The following is a 20,025-nucleotide window of genomic DNA, read 5'->3' on the forward strand; positions in this document are numbered from 1 at the left end:
AGGGTTTGAATGACCCGGGACTATAAGGTTGTCAAATTTTACTTTGAGAATCCTGTAAATGTATTTTTTTGCTAAAAATTGGTCCAAATTGGCTATTTTATGAATTTATCTGCTAGGTATTTAATATATAAGACCACAGTATTTTCAGACCCGATCAAATCTTATATTTTTAATAACACCCTTATTTTCAAAAAAAATCCTTTATTTTCAAGTGACTAAAAACTGTCGTTATTTTGGCCCCCTACAAGTTTCACTTTATTAGAGTACATGCCAATCTGGTGTAAGATCCAAGTAATAATAAATCCATTGTTGTCGCGTAGAACTTTGAAAGTTTTTGCAGCTTTCCCCTATTATATAAAGAACAGGTCTATCAGCACTACTCTCTCTCTCTTCTTTCTTCTTTTTTCATCTCTCCCTCGCTCTTTCTCTCTCTCTTTCTCTCTCTCTCTCTCTCTCTCTCTCTCTCTCTCTTATTTCTTCATCTCTCCCTCGCTCTTTCTCTCTCTCCCTCGCTCTTTTTCTCTCTCTCTCACCTTTTATATGTGGTTCTAGGAAAAAACTTATTTACTAAGTATATTTGCGATAACTTTTATTTAATGAAATCTTCCAATTTTTAACATGTACAAAACGGCCTGCTTAATTGCTTCAAGATCCATGTCAGATCTATATAGGAAATAAATGTCTATAAACGAGCTCAAGTTTTCCAAGGAATATTTGTTGAAAACTCATAGTGCTCCAATAATCCATAATAAAATCTCATTGCCCATAACGATAAGACCCATTATTTTACTTTATTAAAAATAAATTCCTTTTTTTAATTTCATGTTGCTATTTACCTTATATCAATGTATTTAATTTCTAATCATAAAAAAGAAAATTTAAATTTATAATATAATAAATTTAAGAAAACTCTGTTTTAAAGGAATTCGATTGTGGCGACACTTTGTGTGTTCAAATATTAAACTAAAATTGTAATCATCATCATTAACCCTTTGGTGATGGTAATGTAAAGAAAAAAATATAATTTAAAAAATCTTTTTAAAATCATTTAGATTATTAAATATTTACTTTCTTTTAGATAGTAATGCCGGTCGAGGAAAATAGATTTATTGAGAAATAGATATGCATATAGAAAACTAGCCAATAGGGAGATAATTATATCGAGCCAACTCTAGTATAACCATATTTCTAAGTATAATAAACCATGGATCTAAAGGGATAAAATAATGGACGATAAATTGATGCAAGTCCCCAATGATGAAACACAAAATTACCCCTTCTGTAAATTACAATTAGTGGTCAAAACATTTGGATACTCAACTTAATGAACCAACCAATCATAATTAATGAAAGTCCACAAAACAGTTAAGTCAACAAGTAAGAAAAAAATATTATTAAACTTTAGGTACTAGTATAATAAACAGCCCAATGTCTCCTTCTTCCCTGATTATAAACTAGCTTCTACTCAACGAGGCAGATATTCACTTGTTAGTCTTTAACATCTTCAGTTATGAAACTTTTAATTCTCAATCAGTTTTTTTAAAGATAAAGTTAATATCATCATGATTTACATACATTGTTAACTTAAAATCATTGTGAGTTAATTAAAAAATGGAAGTGTTTTATTTTTTTTCTATGACATGCAATTTAAAAAAAGTCTCTATAATTAGGGCCAGTCTGTACGTCTGTACTAAAATGATGATTTCGAGAAAACCAAAGAAGATAAAGTATAGAATAGAATCCAGGTAGAAGATTCTGCCTGGCTAGCCTGAAGTAAAATTGGACCATTTGAAAGACCAAAACGGCTATAAGGCTGTTAGTAAATAACATGATTTCAGTAATTATTCTGAAAAAATATTTTAAATAAATTCCTTTTGCAATAATTTACTAAAAGCCTTGTAGCCAAGCTTCCACCTTTCTCTTCCTTATTCACAATAGATTAAAAATGAATTTGATGTGCATTTTAAGCCTTAAAAAATTTAATCATGTAAGAAAATTTACAAAAATATTGGTCTCGGTATTTATATTATAAAAAACTAGGCTGCGCTCTTATGTATGTTTTTAAACAGCTGATTTATACATGATAGCAACTACATCCATACATACTTGTGGTAGAGGGGGAGGGGGGAGGAAGGGGTTGTACCCAATTAGCTGACTCTTGAAAATTACAAATGTGGTCAATCATACTTACCAAAATTAAAACAACATAATGTTTAGTGATTTTTCATCTTTGTCTAAAACGATCAAGCAACTGTTGCTGTCTTCACTTCAATAAGAGGTGTGAATCAGAGGTGTTAGCCTTAGTCAGATACTTATGTTTATGGGTATAGTATTACCCTTAAAATATAGAGAATGTCTCTGATTTATTCTATAGTCAAACGTGTTACACTACATATAATTTAAATTATGAAGATCAAATAAAATTTAAACAATATATATTAGATTTTGATACAAATTGAAGTTTTCTAATTTTGTCCAACTAGTCATTGTGATTTGTACTTTAGCATTATTGTCTTTACTGCGCAAGTCAAAGATTTCTTCTAATTTCCCAGAAATTTTTAGGGTTTTCACTTCTATTCCTCCTTATTCTATGGAGAAAACATGGTATAATATATTTTAAGTATCACTATCATCAAGTCTACAAAAGATTTAGATATATCCTTTAACAGTATTTAAGTAATTTTGCAACAGTATACAATTTTGTTTACATTTGTTAATGAATTCTTTCCTTTTTTGTTATAATAAAATAAAAAAAGTCAAAGGATTTCTTCAATTTCAAAATTGTTATTATAGACAGCTTTCGGCGGACATTAAAATGAAAAATTAAAATGGTCCAAAGGTCCAGGCTAACAAAACTGGTTCGCTTTTTATGGCTGTTGTTATCCTTGTTTTTCTAGATTATATAAAATGAGAAAATCAGTATGTTTAATATTATCTTGTTATTTGCTAAAATTAGTTTGTTGTCAAGAGAGTCCACACGATCAACTTCAATTGAACACATTGTCACATGCGTTGCAACGTTTCAGGTGATATTTTTAATGGGAAATTGTGCATATTCCATCCTAGTTGTTTGGGAGGGACAGAACGACTTGGATATTTAGAGCCTACCCAGCCAGAAAATAGTTTTACTATTGCACTACAATCGTGAGCGATTTCGCAGGGCAATTGCATGCGATTTCTTGTATAATCATTATGAGATTTAGAATGATATTAGGCACTATAATTTTATTATATAAAGCAGTAAGGTTTTTTTGTCTGTAACAAAGGATCTCACTAACTGCTGAACCGATATGGTTCTCCTTTACTATGTTGCTTTGTATCAGTCGTTGAAAGGTTTATTACTGTTTTAGGGGATGGTACCAGCATCCTCCCAAGAGAAATCATCCCTAGAAATAAATAATTACCTCCCCCCATAAAAAAAACTTTGAAGAAAATACAATAGAATGTGTGGAGGGGTCGATTTATACCCCCCACACACCACCCTCAAGTGCCCTACGCTAGAGGGGGCATAGCTTATAGTCCTTATATAAAGTAACAGGCTGTTTGTCTGCTTGGAGAAAAGGATTAGCTGGTATTTTTTAACAGTGAAGCTTCTGGGGTGAATTTGCAAAAGAGGGGGTTAGTAAACTCTATTACTATTGTAACGTGAAAAGGTTGTTGTCTTGTTAACATCTATAAAAGTCATATAATATCCATATTGATTAACCAGTAAATCAATTTATCTTTTTGTGGAATGAGGTGAAATAAAGATTACATATAATAAAAAACAGCTTTAATATTTCAGCGAAGAGGTTTACAAAAATTTGGCCAGTAGAACACAAGAGGAAAATCTAGCTTTTTCTCCACTCAGGAATTTAAATTATTTTATGCTAGGCAGAAATACTTATTGTTGAAGTAATAGGCATTTTGTTAACATAGGATCTTTTTTACAGACATTAGACAAAGTCTAAGTAAAACTTTTCCAGCACATACATAATCAAAGGTATAACTTCGGGTGAGACTGCTGTTCATGACATACTAACTTCAGGTCAAACAACCAAGTATAACAATGGGGATTCTAATCTTTCTTTTCTGGTAAATGGAAAAGGTCACTAAAAAAAGGCATGTGACATCATAAAAATGAGTGATTATCTATCTCCTTTTAGGGGGTTTCTTTCCCACTTCTTATCTCCCTTATTATTTTGATGTCACATTGAGCAACTTTCTCCATTCACCTTTTCTGCAAAACACCGGAGGTATTTGGTTAGGCAAAACCAAAAGTCAACCAAATATTGAATTCCACAACCTTTTTTGAGTTGAGTCATGGGCGTGTGAGAATGTATGTGCTTTAACTAATCTTCATATTCAACCATTTTATTATAAGAATTGATAGGGCTTTAAAAAAATGATTTGATATTTTCTTAGTTTGCACCTAGCCCTCAGCCTTTTAGGTCTGGGCTCCACGATAGGTTCCAAAACTTGGGTAGAGTTCAATACAGTTTTTTCTATTGGAGGGTTTCTCTTGTCACCAAACAATATCGACTTCCTTTGGCCATACAGGTAATGATTTTTAGCAGCAAAACAATTCACTATATCTGTCCACCTGTCCAACTCTTCTTCTGCCTGTCTGTCTTTCTTATATGCCATTTATGTAAATTTTCTAGATGCAAAGATTATAGAATATACATAGTTGTTGTTTTACGTAGCTCTTAACTTTTTTTACTTGTCATGGAAGATTTATAATTGTCATTGTGTGGTCCTAGGCTTTTATTCTAGCTTACCCTGAATTTCCAAAAAGACTAGGCAATGGTCTGTCATTATATTTAGCATATTTATTTTGGTCTTTTTTTTGGTCATATTCTTTGCAGTTTAGTTTTCATTTGTTCATTAAAATATTTTAAAACTGAAATCAGAAATCTAGAAATCAATAATTCATATTAATCTAGAACGCTGTTCCAAGAATACCTGAACAAATCAGAACCTGTACTAAGCCTAGGCAACCATATCTGGCTGGCTAAGGAGGTAGCACTGTTGCCTAGCTATGCCGAGTCCATTCAAGGAGCATATGTAGATGTGGACAGTTTGGACTTCACAGCACCCTCAGCTCTTGATGATATTAACTATTGGGTAAATAATATTACAAAGTGAGTTTTTTATTTCTACATTCTGTTAGAAAAGTTGCTCTTTAAACTCTGTAATGTAATCAGTCTTTATTTATTGCAATGAGAAGAGAGATATATTCTAGTAGGACTGCAGGGGGTATATAAAGTGGTTGACTGGGGGAGGGGGATATATTGCTATTTTTGCTGCCAGATTTTAGAGTATATGCTTATCTGATGTAACATCCAAGTTATAATATATCTCTTAATTTGACATAAAACTAATTATTTTAGTGGTAAGATTGAAAGAATTGTGGATAAGTTGAACCAAGACACTAAATGTATCATTGCCAACGCTCTTTATTTCAAGGAAAATATCAACATTTATATTTTAACAACAAAGCAGATTTTTTGACAGTGGCCAAATTTTGATCATGAAATATAGAATGAAATTAAATAACACCTCAGAATTGGACTATTATGTGTGGATTTAAAACTAGCTCGGTTACTGTTTTCTGAGAAGGGTCCCCCAAAAAAATATTTTTAAAATTGAACTAAAGGGTCGACTTTCCCCAACCCCAATTCCCTACTCATGAAGGCGTAGCCGGCTAGTAAAAAGTTTAAAACACAAATGTTGCTATCAGGATAAATGGACTCGGCCATTTACAAGTCTAGAGAATCCTGAAGAATTCCATGTGTCAGACAAGCTGACAGTCAATGTTTCCATGATGCAAAGACTAGGTTATGATATCAGATTTGGTACTTATGAGTAAGTAAATTTTTTATTCATACAAAAGGGATAAACCAATGGCCAATAAATTAATGCATATCTCCAATAATGATACATAAAATTACCCCTTCTGTAGCGTAAAATTAGAGGTTGAAAAAAGCCTAAAAGTGGTTTGGCAAATTAAGAGGAAAACGTTATCATAAAACTTTGGGGACTAGTGTAATAAACAGCCCACTGTCCCCTCTCTCTCTCTCTGAATGTAATAACTGTCTATGAAACTAATACACTTTAATTTAAGAATAAAATAATTTCTTGCTTTGCAGGAAAAAATTTGATGTGATCCACCTTCCCTATGAAGATTCAAATTTTGAGATGGTAATGATCCTGCCAAACAAATACAGTCTACAAGACATAGAAAATCAAATTGGTAAGAAAACAATTATCTATTTATCATAATACTTGCGGCTAAGCCCGTAGAGGCCTCTGTTGGCACTTTAAATATTTGTTTTCTTTGTTCAAGTCTCTACAAAACCTATCTATGTTGCTTAAGTCTCTTATCATGTCACCTAGCAATGTTGCATTGAAGTCTACAAATATTTAATCATTTTTCGATTTTTTTGTGATTTCTCTTGGGAGGGTGGTAGTACCCTCCCCCGAATTAGTTATAATCCTTCTCAGGACCTAGTGAAGTTACCCTGTTAAGAAGAACCTGTTAATTTCAGAGGTTAGCAAACATTCTTTGGTACAAACAAACAAACATAGAGACAGACATCCTGTTACTTTATTATAAGGATGTTAATTAATTTTACCAACAATGATGAAATTATTTTAGGGGATGGACGTTTTTCCGGAATTTTGCAGGTAGATTTATTTTTAATGCTTAGCATCTCTTTAAGTTGCCAGTTAAATCACTCTCTCACTAATCATTTTATTATTCACGAGAATATGATATAATTAAAAGAATTGTGCATTTATAATATCATTTTTGATTTTTTTAGTAATAAGTCTGTCCGCAATGCTAAGTGGGGAATTTTAGTAAAAATTCTTATGACACATGCACATCTAACCTTTTTTTTAGACAGTCTGTCTGTCTATCAGGCATCAAATGTTATACACATTTTTGGGATTTGTGAATTTCTTGTTTTTACATGTTCCTGTGGTATTCGGCAGCCGTGAGCCATGTTCTATGGCAACCCTGACCTTGGTTCGGAGAAGGGCCGAGGGCCCTCCCCCGAGTACTGGGGAAGGGGTCAGCCGACCCCTCCCTATGCCTTAAAATTAATGATAGATTTTGACAGCCTTATTATGGTTAAGCTGTATTGTTTGGTTCCCCCACCCTTTCCAGGGATGGGGGATCATTATTGCCCAATCTGATTATTGTATATGTATTTATATTGATTCTGCTTTATGATTACTTATTCCAATCTGTGTATTTATTGTTTGTTGTATATAACTTTAGTAAACCTTAGACCCTGAATAAAGGAACATCTGAATAGACTCTGTTTATTATTTAGTGATTGCTAGAGAAGCGTAGCTTCTCTATAATATAAGTGTCCACGTCTGTTCGCACTGCCGTAGTCATTTGAACTCGGGTGTCTGCCATTTAACCTAGGCGGATACCACAACTTTTGGTGACAGCTGTGTGAGATTACGGCAAACCACAAGTGTAGAGCAGACGCGCAGCTGAGGCTAAGGTACTCCCAGCAGTGAAACTGGCAAAACTGACACAAGCAACCTGAATTACCCACCCTGGATAGCAAGGTCTAACTCTGTATCTGGCAGTTGTGGAAGCGAAACCTAGCGAAAGACCACTAAGTGTGGCGGAACGAGAGACTGCGGAGAGCAGCGAAACTTGAGGGAGAACCGCGAAAAGCGCCAACATCTAACGGAGGATTGAGCGCTCAAGGGCTGAAACAGGCCAAATAAGTGCAAACGGCTGAAAATAGGCCAACATTGACTGCAAGAGATAGCAGGATCTGAACCCGCGGCGCTGCAGGAAGGGACATTCCCTGCCGCCACCAACCGGATTCGGACACACGGCGCTGCAGGACGGGACATTCCCTGCCGCCTACTGGCTGAAACAAGCCAAATAGCTGCGAGCTGTGAGCGAAAATACGAGTGTAGTGTACCAAGCAGAAGAAAAACTACGTTAACTCCAAGTATCCTGAGAGGCTACAGCGCAGCCACCCATTGAGAAAAACAGATATTATATCAGATTTTATGGATTACCACCCTGGTGTGAAAGCTGAACAATAGATTTATGGGCAGGGCTTGGTAAACAAATTTGTTGTGTATTGTGATAAAGCCAAAAATAGAACCTAGATGTAGGATAACAATGCATTGGTAAACAATCTGACCCCAAGCCTCCAGCAAGACAAATACACCCCCTTATCCCAACGGAAGGGGAGGGGCCCACCATAAATTGAAGCAAATACAATTGAGGTGACATAACAATAAGCCAAGGATTAAGGAAGAAGCACAATTACCTCACCACCCAGTCACTTCAAACCTGCAGCACCCCCCTCCCCATAGGGGGAAAGGACGGCTTTACCCCATCCCCTCACGCACTCCCCCTTCTCCCCACACTTGGATAAGTCCGTCCACTGTGCGGAGATAGCGACCGGGAGAACGGAGCGCAATTCACGGGTTGCGCAGCGGAGCTTGGGACGCAACAAAAATTCAACGGACAAAGGAGATAAAGCGGACCAATGAGAGAGCAGATTGAGGGATAGATGCGCGTTTTACCTGTGTGTGCAATCTGACGGCGCGTAGGCGCGTTGCAAGGAAAGGAGATTTCACGCACACACACACACACAGGAGAGGAGCTACTCCATAGCATACAGCAGAGATATTTTTAGAAAAAAAAAGACTTGCAAGCTCCTCCCTCCTATCTATAGTGTGATAAGGAAAACCAAATCAGTTCCTGACAGCAGTTCAGACCCTCAACAACTATCTACACCTACCAGCGTACCTTAAAGCTTAGAAGCTAGTGACAAGTATTCTAGTGTACACCTATTTTAGATCTTTGTAGTTCAAACTACCAACCAAGTGATAAACGGTATTGGCTGCTAGGCTAGAGAGCCATAAGTGTAAACCACCTATAGTATTGACTTAAAACTTAGTGTCCCGCCGCTGAACCTTTGACCTGATGGAGCAGCCACAAGCGCAAGGAGGCGACCAGCTCCAAGGATGGCTCCAGGACGATCCCCAGCCGGCTCCAGCCGAGTACCGCAAGCTGATGCTGAGTAACCTGCCGGATTACCGAGGACCGCCCAAGCAATCCTGGAATTCCCACATCCGGAGGCTGGAGATGTCATGGGCGGCTTACCGTGTACCCCCCCATGACACACTGAACCGCCGCAACGCCCTTTTACTATCCCTGGCGGGGCAAGCGGCGGAGATGGCCTCTCATCTGTTTGGAGAGGCAGGCCAAGCCTTGACATACGAACAAGTCAAGGCCGAGTGTGAAATGTTATTTCGTCCAGCCTATGAGTCTCAGACCCTGAAGCAAGCCTTCAGAGACTACAGGCAACACTCAACGGAGCCTATACAAGCCTACATATCCACAAAGTGTGCGCTGTACCGGGAGGCCTACAGCCACAAAGATTTGGAGTTATTGATAGATGAACTAAATCGCGGCATTCGCAACGCTAATGTGAAACGCGTTATGATGGGTCATGAGATCGCCTCGGTACCTGAGTACACGAGGCGAGCCATGTTCACCGTGACCATGATCACCAAGCAGCTGAAGGAGGGTGTGTGCCTAGTGGACGCCACCGACGGGCTCACGGGATCGACCAGTGTCCAGTTGCCCCAGTACGATGAGTTGGAGCCAATGGAGATTGGCGCCTTGGCTCCGGGTCTCCACCAGATGGGGAAGGTTGCACCAGACGACAAGATTCCAGGCCGCTGCTACCACTGCCATGGGAAGGGCCACCGAATCAGAGATTGTCCTACGCCTATGGAGGTCAGCCTAGAAAAGCGACGCACCCAGCCAGGCCGTGACCGTCCTGCCAAATGTGAACGCTGCCATTACGCAGGCCATACGGCAGCCGAGTGCAAGGCTGACTGGGACCAGGTAGCCGGCCGGAGACGTGTAGCTGACAAGGGCGCTCACTCAGGGAAGCCCAGCCGAGTAGCCAACATGGAAGGGAGCGCGCCCCCAGCAACACTCCAGCAAGCAGCCACCCCCAGCGCGGCGGGCCAATCAGAAGGAATGCCGCAATTTGGGACTATCCCAGCCAGGATCAACGTGCTGGGAGGAGCGGCTGAACCCAACCGGGTTGGCCTGGGCTTCAGCCTCAACCACTTGGGACCGGAGTTCATGCAGCCAACCAACATTGCGGAGCCAGAAGTCCTGCGGCCTCAACCATTCAGCCTCAACATGATGGGGCCTGCCAGACCGAGTCCCCCCAGCAAGAGCGGAGGGGCGCTACCCAGCGCCACTGAGACAGTGTACGGGGAGGCCCTGGCGGCCGCTGAGCGGGAGAGGCGAGAGGCGCTAGCCAGCGCATCGGAGTCGATGTATGGGGCGCCATCCGGCGTCGCCACCTGGGAAGGATGAGAGGTGCGCCCCCGCACCCCCAAGCTGATGTCTGGGGCGGCAACCGCCGCCGCCACCTGTGAAGACTGGGGGGTGCTATCCAGCGCCCCCACACTGGTGCCTGGGGCGACAACCGTCGCCGCCACCGAGATACCTGGACCCTGGAACGAGCCTGCAGCCCCAGAGGGAGGGGTGACATCCATCACCCCCAGTCAGCCAGCGCCACCAGCCAGCAGGGAGAGTCCAGCTATCCATCATCCAGCGCCACCAGCCAGCAGGGAGAGTCCAGCTATCCATCATCCAGCGCCCCCTGCCAGCAGAGAGAGTCCAGCTGTCTACCACCCTCAACTGAGCCAGGATAAGTTAAAATTGACAAATGTATTGTATCCAAAGTATTGTAACCCTCCAGCCTTGCCTGTGCCTCCCGCACCAGAGGCTGGGGAGATTGAGATTTGGGGTTATCAGGACTTGCCTGTGCCACATGCACCTGAGTTCCTAGGGCAGGGGAGGGATGTAATCCAGGGCGAGCCTGTGCCACATGCTCTCCAGCCCCATGCCACTGGGCATGCCATGGACGAGGGAAGGGACACCTTGGGGCTAGGGGAGCCGACGCCCAGACAGGCGCCAGTCGCCTGTCAGTCTGTCATTGGGGAGGGCATCGGGACGCCCCGGGCATCCAAAGATAACACTCAATGGAAATTTATATCCAGCCAGGAGCAGTCCAGCAGTGTCCAGCCCCAAGAAGCAGTTGTGGCCCGAGCCGAGGATCCCCAGATGCGTGTGCAAGGACGATGGCTGTCTGGCAGATTCTTCCATTGGTGGATGGTTCTGTGGGGCCTATTACTAGCAGCTGTGTGGCCTACAACTAGCTATGTCTTGGTAGGGTGGGACTGTGCCAACCCCACCCATGTCACCGCCTACAACAAGGAGTAGATGTGTAGCAAGGAGCCGCTACACCAGGAGGTGCCCTTGGGCCATGAGGTACATGTCCTGCAGCAAGTCAAGATTCGGGAGACCACGGGATATAGCTGTCAACTCACCATGTCCCAGTGGACATTTAGGTGTGGAGTCTGGGGCCACCTGAAGGTGACCTCGGTCCCCACCCTCATGCGGCCAACCAAGATTGACCCAGAAACGTGCCGGGACCTGGCCCGAGTCTACACCCTGCCAGGCAAGACCCAGCCATTGACGTTCCAGCTGAACCACCCCCTGTTCTTTACCCTCGATATGGTAGGCGCATTGGTCAACAGCCCCGAGGGGGTGGGTTGTGAAGGGGAGGACGTCCATTTTGAAGGCCAGCTGTACCGCAGCGGCTGCACCCCATGCCAACCTGACACCCGCTGGCGCCGAGCTACGTGCCCAACAAAAGCCAGCCTCTACCTTCTACCCCACGTTGGGGGCCCATCAGCCCTGAAAATCACCACTAGGATTCCATTGAATCATTATCTCTTGTACATAATAGCCCCTAATGAGCGGGCCGAAGGCCTCAACCACTGTCGGAAGTCTGGCAGGGCAACCCCCTCCCAGCCTTCCGAGGGGAGAGTTGTGGTATTCGGCAGCCGTGAGCCATGTTCTATGGCAACCCTGACCTTGGTTCGGAGAAGGGCCGAGGGCCCTCCCCCGAGTACTGGGGAAGGGGTCAGCCGACCCCTTCCTATGCCTTAAAATTAATGATAGATTTTGACAGCTTTATTATGGTTAAGCTGTATTGTTTGGTTCCCCCACCCTTTCCAGGGATGGGGGATCATTATTGCCCAATCTGATTATTGTATATGTATTTATATTGATTCTGCTTTATGATTACTTATTCCAATCTGTGTATTTATTGTTTGTTGTATATAACTTTAGTAAACCTTAGACCCTGAATAAAGGAACATCTGAATAGACTCTGTTTATTATTTAGTGATAGCTAGAGAAGCGTAGCTTCTCTATAATATATGTGTCCACGTCTGTTCGCACTGCCGTAGTCATTTGAACTCGGGTGTCTGCCATTTAACCTAGGCGGATACCACATTCCCTCTTTTTTTTTTTTTGTTATGAAAACTGAACATCTGCTCCATAACTCACTTTGTCTGTAAAACTACATTAGATTATCCACCTTAAACTTTGGGAAACCTTTATTTTACCCCCCTTAAAACTAGAAGCTTGGACGTATATGTTCTAGGGCATTATGGGAGTTAAAATACACAGCACTGCCTGGAATATTTTAAACTATAAACATAATTACAAATTAAAACGGATCGGATCCTTCCAATTGGTGCTTTCCCTTAAAGTTGATGTCGAGCAATAGCCCGTTCCTCCCCCCTTACTTTTAAAATAAATTGAAAAAAAGAGGTCGGGTGTAGATTTTTTTATCGTGCTTAACCGCTGTGGGTTCCATAACCTAAAGTAATAATAAATAAAATAATAAACAAAGGAAAAACTACCTCTCCCCCCTTTTTTATTTTTAATTTAAACAATTATGGTCTTTCTGTCAGGGATCTAAAAGGATAAGACAAGGCTCGATAAGTTGATGTTCATTCAAAATAATTATACATATTAGTAGATTAAAATTATTGATTGAAATGTTTGAACACTCAACAAATCAAAATTCACTTTACCCAAATTTCTTTAGCCATTGAATAAGAAAACTTTATTATAAAACTATGGGGACTAGTGTAATAAACAGCCCATTGTCCCCTCCTCTGTCTGTGTTTCTGTGCTCGACTTACTCTCCTTAGGGAAACCGCCCTAAATATATTAGGAGAAAGTGGTTTACCTGGACTCTGATGTTGAACTGTATCTGAGAATGCCAAAGTTTGATTTGAGTTCAGAAATCCCTGCCACCCAACTTTTTAAAGATCTTGGACTGGAATCCGTGTTTACAGGTATGGTATCATTTTTAAAAGTGAGACTTTTCTATAATTAGGGTTGGTCCGTCCGTCTGTAATGCTTAGCTCTTTTCGTTAATTTAGACAGTTTATAATTGCCCTATCGATTAAAAACTTTGCATGGTGATTCCTGTAGTAGTCAGGTACGATTTAAAAAGCATAGCAACTCTATAATCGTTAACAGAAAGTCCGTATGTACATTTTAAATATGTCGATTTTTTACTTTTTACGTTACGATGTGATAAATAACTAATAACAAACTTTCAGATGAAAGTCAGCTGGGTATGATGACCCAATTAGAGAACCTGCGAATCAGCAAAATCCTGCACAAAGTCTCCATTACTGTGGACGAGAACGGGACCGAGGCAGCCGGATCATCCTTCTTTGACGTGCCATTCTCGCCCAAGCTGGTGATTGTGAACAGACCGTTCTTGTTTATATTGCGCGATTCTTATAATAGGATCCCATTGCTCATGGGCAAGGTGGTCAACCCGTCCCTTTAAAAATGACTTATCTATAATACAAAGTAGTACAATGTCTGTCCGTCTGAAGCTTAAGATCTCAGTAACCACTGAACCGATTGGGCTCTAATCTTCAGGGAATATATCTACTGGTCCTTTTGTTGGTTTTAAGCTATTTTCTTGGGGGGTGGGACACCCCTAACCCCCCCCCAAAAAAATGAAAAATAACCCCACCAAGCAAAAATAAATTCTTTTTAAACTAAAAGTAGAAAAGGTAGGTCGACTACCACCCCTCTTCTCCCCCCCCCCTAAAAAAAAATTTTTTTTTGCCTTTTCTTTTTAAATCTAAATAACACAAAAATAGGTTGATCATCCCTCTTGGGGCAAAGCCCCTAGAGGCTAGGTAGTAACCTATAAAATAAGGGGCAATTAGTCGTATTTTCACAGTAGCTTTAGATGAAAGGGACAATACCCAAAAATTCTATGATAGAAATTGTATAATGTATATCTTGATACTAAGTTGTATTTTGAATTTATTTTCACTGAATCTTATTACAATAACAATCATTGAATTTATATTTTTTTTATTTTATAGTTTGTGATAACTTTTTAAAAATCTTGCCATATATATTTTGAATAATTAAACTTAAGTATGATAAAATTTTGTGTAAAAATAATAGTTTATTTCTTAATAGCAAAGATGCTAAATCAAACAATCAAAACCAACCATTAAAATTAAAGTACCAAAAGTTTAAAAGTAACTCATAAAGTGTTGTAAAAAATAATGAATGAGAAATAAAAATTTTAATTGGCAAAAAACTTTAATACACTCTCTTAATAAAGCCCTTTCTTTATCTTATATTATTATCAGCTTTATTAAAATTTAAGCTTCTTTATACAAAAAGCGAAGCAACTCTAAAATTATAAATATCCGCCTATCTGAATTTATGGAAAAAAGGGGAATTCTTAGGCAGCTATCCTTATACTAAAGTAACAGGATGTGTGTCTGTCTGTGTGTACCGAAGGATCTCGCTAACCGCTGAACCGATCGGGTTCTCCTTAACAGGGTAGCTTCTCATAAGTCCCGGGAAGGTTTATAACTATTTTGGGTGAGGGTACCACCACCCTCCCAAGAGAAATGACAAAAAAATCAAAAAAAAATTTAAATTTAGGGGAGACTTCAACGTCAAATAAGGTGGTATCGTACATAAAAAATTAACTTTAACAAACAACAACATTTAAAGTGCCACTAGAGGCCTCTAGGGGCGTAGCCGCTAGTTATAGATAAACTACTTTACTTTTATCTGACCAAAGGGCATCTATACTAAAAAAAATGGGTCATGGAAAACAACGACGTTGCGGGTTTCATCGTATTTTCATTTAGCTTTTGGAAGTTTATTTTAGGTTAGGTTAAGTAAATATTAATGATTGCCCCGCAGTTTTAGAAAATTTGCCCCGCAGGGTTAGAGCCCCCCGCAGTGGCTAGAAATAGAAGAAAAGCTACTGTGAAAAAAACGACAAAACCCACAACTTCGTTTTCTTTCCATGATCCAAAAAATCTAACCCTCCATTATCCTTATACTAAAGTAACAGGATGTCTTTGTGTTTGTATGTTTGTACCGAAGGATCTCTCTAACCGCTGAACCGATCGGGATCTCCTTAACAGGGTAGCTTCTCATAGGTCCCGGGAAGGTTTATAACTATTTTCTTGGGGGGGTGAGACACCCCCAACCCCCCCCCAAAAATGAAAAATCCCCCCCCCCAAAAAAAAAAAAAAAATTTTTATTTTTTTAACTAAAATTAAAAATGAGGGGGGGTGGGCACGCCGCACACCCCCCCAAAAATTTTTTTAAAAATTTTTCTTTTAAAATCTAAAATAAGAAATTTAATTAATAAATTTGACTCTCTCCTCAAGTCCCCCTAGAGGCCTCTAGGGGCGTAGCGGCTAGTTTAGATTAAAGATCTAAATAAATGGGGAGGGTTCGTTGCTTGATTAGTACTTTGAGGTAAAGCTCCAGTTAATTATTATAGTTACGCTACGTGAGCACATAATTTCTCCAACTTATAAATGTCTTAATATAATCTCCTATTGTTGTTAAGTGCTTTAAATTACAGGGAGGGAGGGGACATTGGACTGTAAATTATACTGGTACTCAAAAGCTTTATACACATTCCAAAACTTTGGGTACTATTTCTAGATATTTGTTTTGATTGTTCTAGCAGTGTCCAAACTTTTTCACTAATAATTTAATTCACAAAAGGGACTATTTTGTAAAACACCATTAGGGATGTGAAACAATTTATCATCCATTGTCTTATCCCTTGAGATCCCTGTCTATAAAAGTATGAAAGGCGGACAAAGTTGTTAAAAGGGTTCACAAAAAATTTCTGCGTGGCTTAATTTTCAGGGATCTTAAGGGATAAGTCAATGGACGATAAATTTATGCACAACAAACCAATCAAAATTCAATAAAAGTCACCCACGTGTTTAGGCCAACAAATAAGATAAAGTGGTTATAACACTTTGGGAACCAGAAGTCCAATGTTTCTTCCCTGCCAAATTAATTCTATATAAAAAAGGTGGTTTCCAAAAACGTTATTTCTTCAAAATTACGTTAGAGCTCCCCTGGTAATTGGTAATTGAAAGACAGAATAAAATGTACAGATTCTAACTTACTGTAACAGACTATCTGCTTTGCCTCTATCATGTAGAATAGAGAGAAAACGACGGAGTGTGATAAATAGCCTAAAACTAACACAAGGCATTAATAAAGCTTCCACAAAAAGCATTATGTGAAAAGACCAACCATTTCTCAGATCTTTTCTGCTACAAAAAAAATCTTCCTTTTTTTATATTATAGAATTAGAGGCTAAAGACGTTAAAAGTACCTATACCTTTTTGCTAAGGTCGTGCAATCATAGAATATAAACATGTGAATTATATATGTATCAAAATATTATAATATTGTTTAACCAGAAATCAATTATTAAATGTAATGCTCTTCAAAAATATTCTTGGTAAAATTCTTTAATTATATATTGAAACAACAATTATGATAATTCTAAAAGACATTGTTTCTTAAGGTTAGGTTAGGTTTTGCAAGGTCTAAAAGAGCCTCGGAGGGAAAAAAGTAAGTCAAAGTTGTATGTCGGGGCTTAAAATGAATGCAGTGGCGTACACAGTGAATTTTCAAAGGGGGGGGGGGGTGAACATTACGGGGGTTAAAAAGGGGTGGGCATATCAATATTAGAATGAGTATTGATCAGGGATCTAAAGGGATAAGACAATGGCCAATAAATTGATGTACAATCCCAAAGTTGATACACAAAATTTCCCCTTCTGTAGATTACAATTATTGATTGAAACATTTGGACACTAAACTTAATGAGCCAACCAATCAAAATTCAATAAAAGTCCCCAAAATATTAAATTTTGGGGGGACTAGTGTAATACATAGCTTTGGTGATCCACTGTCAAAATGAGTGGTAGTACCTCTATATTTGTAATCAAGAAAATGGTTTTCAAATAACCAATTCAATTTTGCAAAAGTGTGCGAACACAAATTTTATTTCAAAGTCGGATACTTAAAAGTTTATTTACAAAATTATATAGTGAAAACATTATCATTGAGTTGCATCCCTAAAATTCGTTGCATCTTTAAAGTTATTTTGTCCACATATTTTGTTTCAGAGGTCCTTTTGCAATAAAAGTATTATTTCTCCCTCATTATTTGAAACTACAATTATTTTTTTAAGGCTCATATGACATTTTATAAAGAAGAAGGTAACTTTATTTAAGTATCCAACTGTCAATAAACAACTAGGGGTTAAACAATATATTTTCTACTACACATACCGATTCATTTCTTTTGAGGCTCATATGAAATTTTGAAACAAGAAGGTAACTTTATTTAAGTATCCAACTGCAAATAAACTAGAGATTTATCAACATAATCTCTACTATGTACATACAAATTTTATTTTTAATATACAATATGAAATTTTAAACAAGAATGTAACTTTATTTAAGTATCAAACTGTATATAAATTAGAGGTTAAACAATATATTCTCTACTAAACGCTTACTAATTTATTTTTGAGGCTTATTTGAAATTTTAAAATAATAAGATGACTTTATTTAAGTATCCAACCGTCAACTAACTGAAGGTCAAACAATATATTCACTTCTACACACACAGCAATTTTTTTTTTGGAGGCTTATATGACATTTTGTAAAGAAAAGGGTAACTTTATTTAAGTATCCAACTGTCAATAAACTAGAGGTTAAACAATATTTTATCTACTAAACATACAATTTCATTACTTTTATTAATAATATGATATTTTAAAAAGATGAAGGTAACTTTATTTAAGTATCCAACTGTCAATAAACTAGAGGTTAAACAATATATTCTCAACTACACACATACAAATTCATTTCTCTTGAATTTTATTTTGAAGTACTTATTTTTTATTATTCATCACAGTGATACTTTTTATTGGTCCAGGGGTTTTTAACTATTTTAGGGAGGGTACTCCTAACCCCAAAATGAATTCCCCCATAGAAAAATTACCTTTTCAAAAATATTACCCTTATTTAAAAAATAAAATTGAAAGTAAAGACCAAAATACACCTCCTTAAATTACCCCAAGTGCCCCTAGAGGTCTCTAATAGAAATATCTGTCTATGTTTTTAAATTTAACGCCTTAATGCTCAACGTTTATATAATTCTATAAACTTAAATAATTTACAAAATTTAATCTGCGTTTTTCTGCTAGACTTTCAATATGCTAATTTTTGCAATGTTATTTAGGCAAAATCCAGGGATCTAAAGGGATAAGACAATGGCCAATAAATTCAATAAATTGATGTACGCCCCTAATGATAATACACAAAATAAACCCTTCCATAGATTAAAATTAGTGGTTAAAACGTTTATACACTACACAATAAACCAACCAATCAAAATTCTATAAAAGTCCTCAAAGTTTCTATTAAACATTCCAAATGTCCCTTCCCTCCATGGGGAAAAAGTTCAACACTTTAAATCAAACCAAATATTTAACTTTACTCTTAAATAAAATAACAGGATGTCTGTTTGTGTGTGTCAAAGGATCTCGCTTACATCTGATCCAATATGATTCTCATTTACGTTTCAATTCCTAATTGCAATCTACAGAAGGTTAATTTTGTATTTTATTCTCAATGGGGATGTACATCAATTTATCTGCTCTTGTCTTATCCCTTTAGATCCCCGAAATAAATTAATGTGTGAGAATAAAAAAGAACAAAAGGTTTAAAATTGATTAATATTAAAACTCGAATCAAATGAATAAAGACAAGGATTTTATTCTAAGCGATTTTAATTAATTTTTGTGTTTTTTAAATGTAGTCAATTACACGAATTAGCAAAATCGGGGAAAATTTAAAGAAGCTTGATTTCAAAAGCAAAGCTTTTCTACTATTAGGATTTGAACGTCAATTTGTCAGCGGCAGAAGGTTTGATGCTACTAGGGTCAATATTACTGGCGGTTACGCTCCTAGAGGTCACTAGGGACCTTTTTATTTTAGTTTTATGAAGAAAAACTAAACATAAATTGGGAGGGAGTCATTTTTTTCTAGGAGCGATTTCTCTTAGGAGGGTAATTGTACCCTCCCCAAAATAGCTGTAAATCATCCCAGGACCTATGAAAAGCTACACTGTAAAGGTGAGTTATATCAGTTCAACAATTAGCGAGATCCTACTGTACAAGCAGACACAAAGACATTTCCGACTTATTTTTGGTTATTTTATAGAAACATACAATTTTGTTTTATATTAGTTGGGTGATTAATTTAACCATAGCATCAATCTAAGCCTTTTTTCAAGACCGTTTTTCAAAGATAGAGGGGGACATTGGGCTGTTTAATAAACTAGTCCTCCAACGTATAATAGTAACGTTTTCTTATTCATAGGCTTAACAACTTTTAGGACTTTTGGGGATTAAAATTTGGTTGGTTCATTTATTAAGTTGAGTGTCCAAACGTTTCAACAACTAATTTTGTGGGTCATCATAGAGGATGTGCATAAATGCAATGGCCAGTGTCTTATCATTTTAGATCCTATACTTAATTACTATATAGGTTACATGGATAGTACATTGAAATACTTTAATTTAACCTTAAACCATAGACCATATTTAAACCTTTTTTCATGCCTTCCTAAGTTGCTATAACGGGAAGCTGTTTATAGTGCCTATAAAAAATGACATCATACTGGCCTATCATTGGTAAATTAAAATGTATACTGGCCTGCCATTGGTAATTTAGTCCGCGTATCAGCCTATCATTGGCCATTTGTAT

At 38.1% G+C, this 20,025-nt stretch overlaps 1 protein-coding gene and 1 long non-coding RNA gene across 2 annotated transcripts; both read left to right on the forward strand.

Moving 5' to 3' along the window:
• Positions 1–4,405: 4,405 nt before the first annotated feature.
• Positions 4,406–5,453, forward strand: LOC145323419 (uncharacterized). The gene is made up of 3 exons (XR_013880964.1): positions 4,406–4,539; positions 4,926–5,123; positions 5,373–5,453. It is a non-coding gene; the product is annotated as an uncharacterized LOC145323419 (long non-coding RNA).
• Positions 5,454–5,558: 105 nt separating this feature from the next.
• On the forward strand, positions 5,559–13,884 carry LOC145323463 (alpha-1-antiproteinase-like). The gene is made up of 6 exons (XM_080165865.1): positions 5,559–5,582; positions 5,723–5,847; positions 6,132–6,235; positions 6,641–6,669; positions 13,095–13,218; positions 13,489–13,884. The coding sequence occupies exons 1-6, from the start codon at positions 5,559–5,561 to the stop codon at positions 13,722–13,724; spliced, it is 642 nt and encodes a 213-aa protein (XP_080021991.1). The 3' UTR covers positions 13,725–13,884.
• The last annotated feature ends 6,141 nt before the right edge of the window (positions 13,885–20,025 follow it).

The sequence above is a fragment of the Acartia tonsa genome, chromosome 6, assembly GCF_053477335.1.
Source record: "Acartia tonsa isolate MP-2025a chromosome 6, ASM5347733v1, whole genome shotgun sequence".
NCBI lineage: Eukaryota > Metazoa > Arthropoda > Copepoda > Calanoida > Acartiidae > Acartia > Acartia tonsa.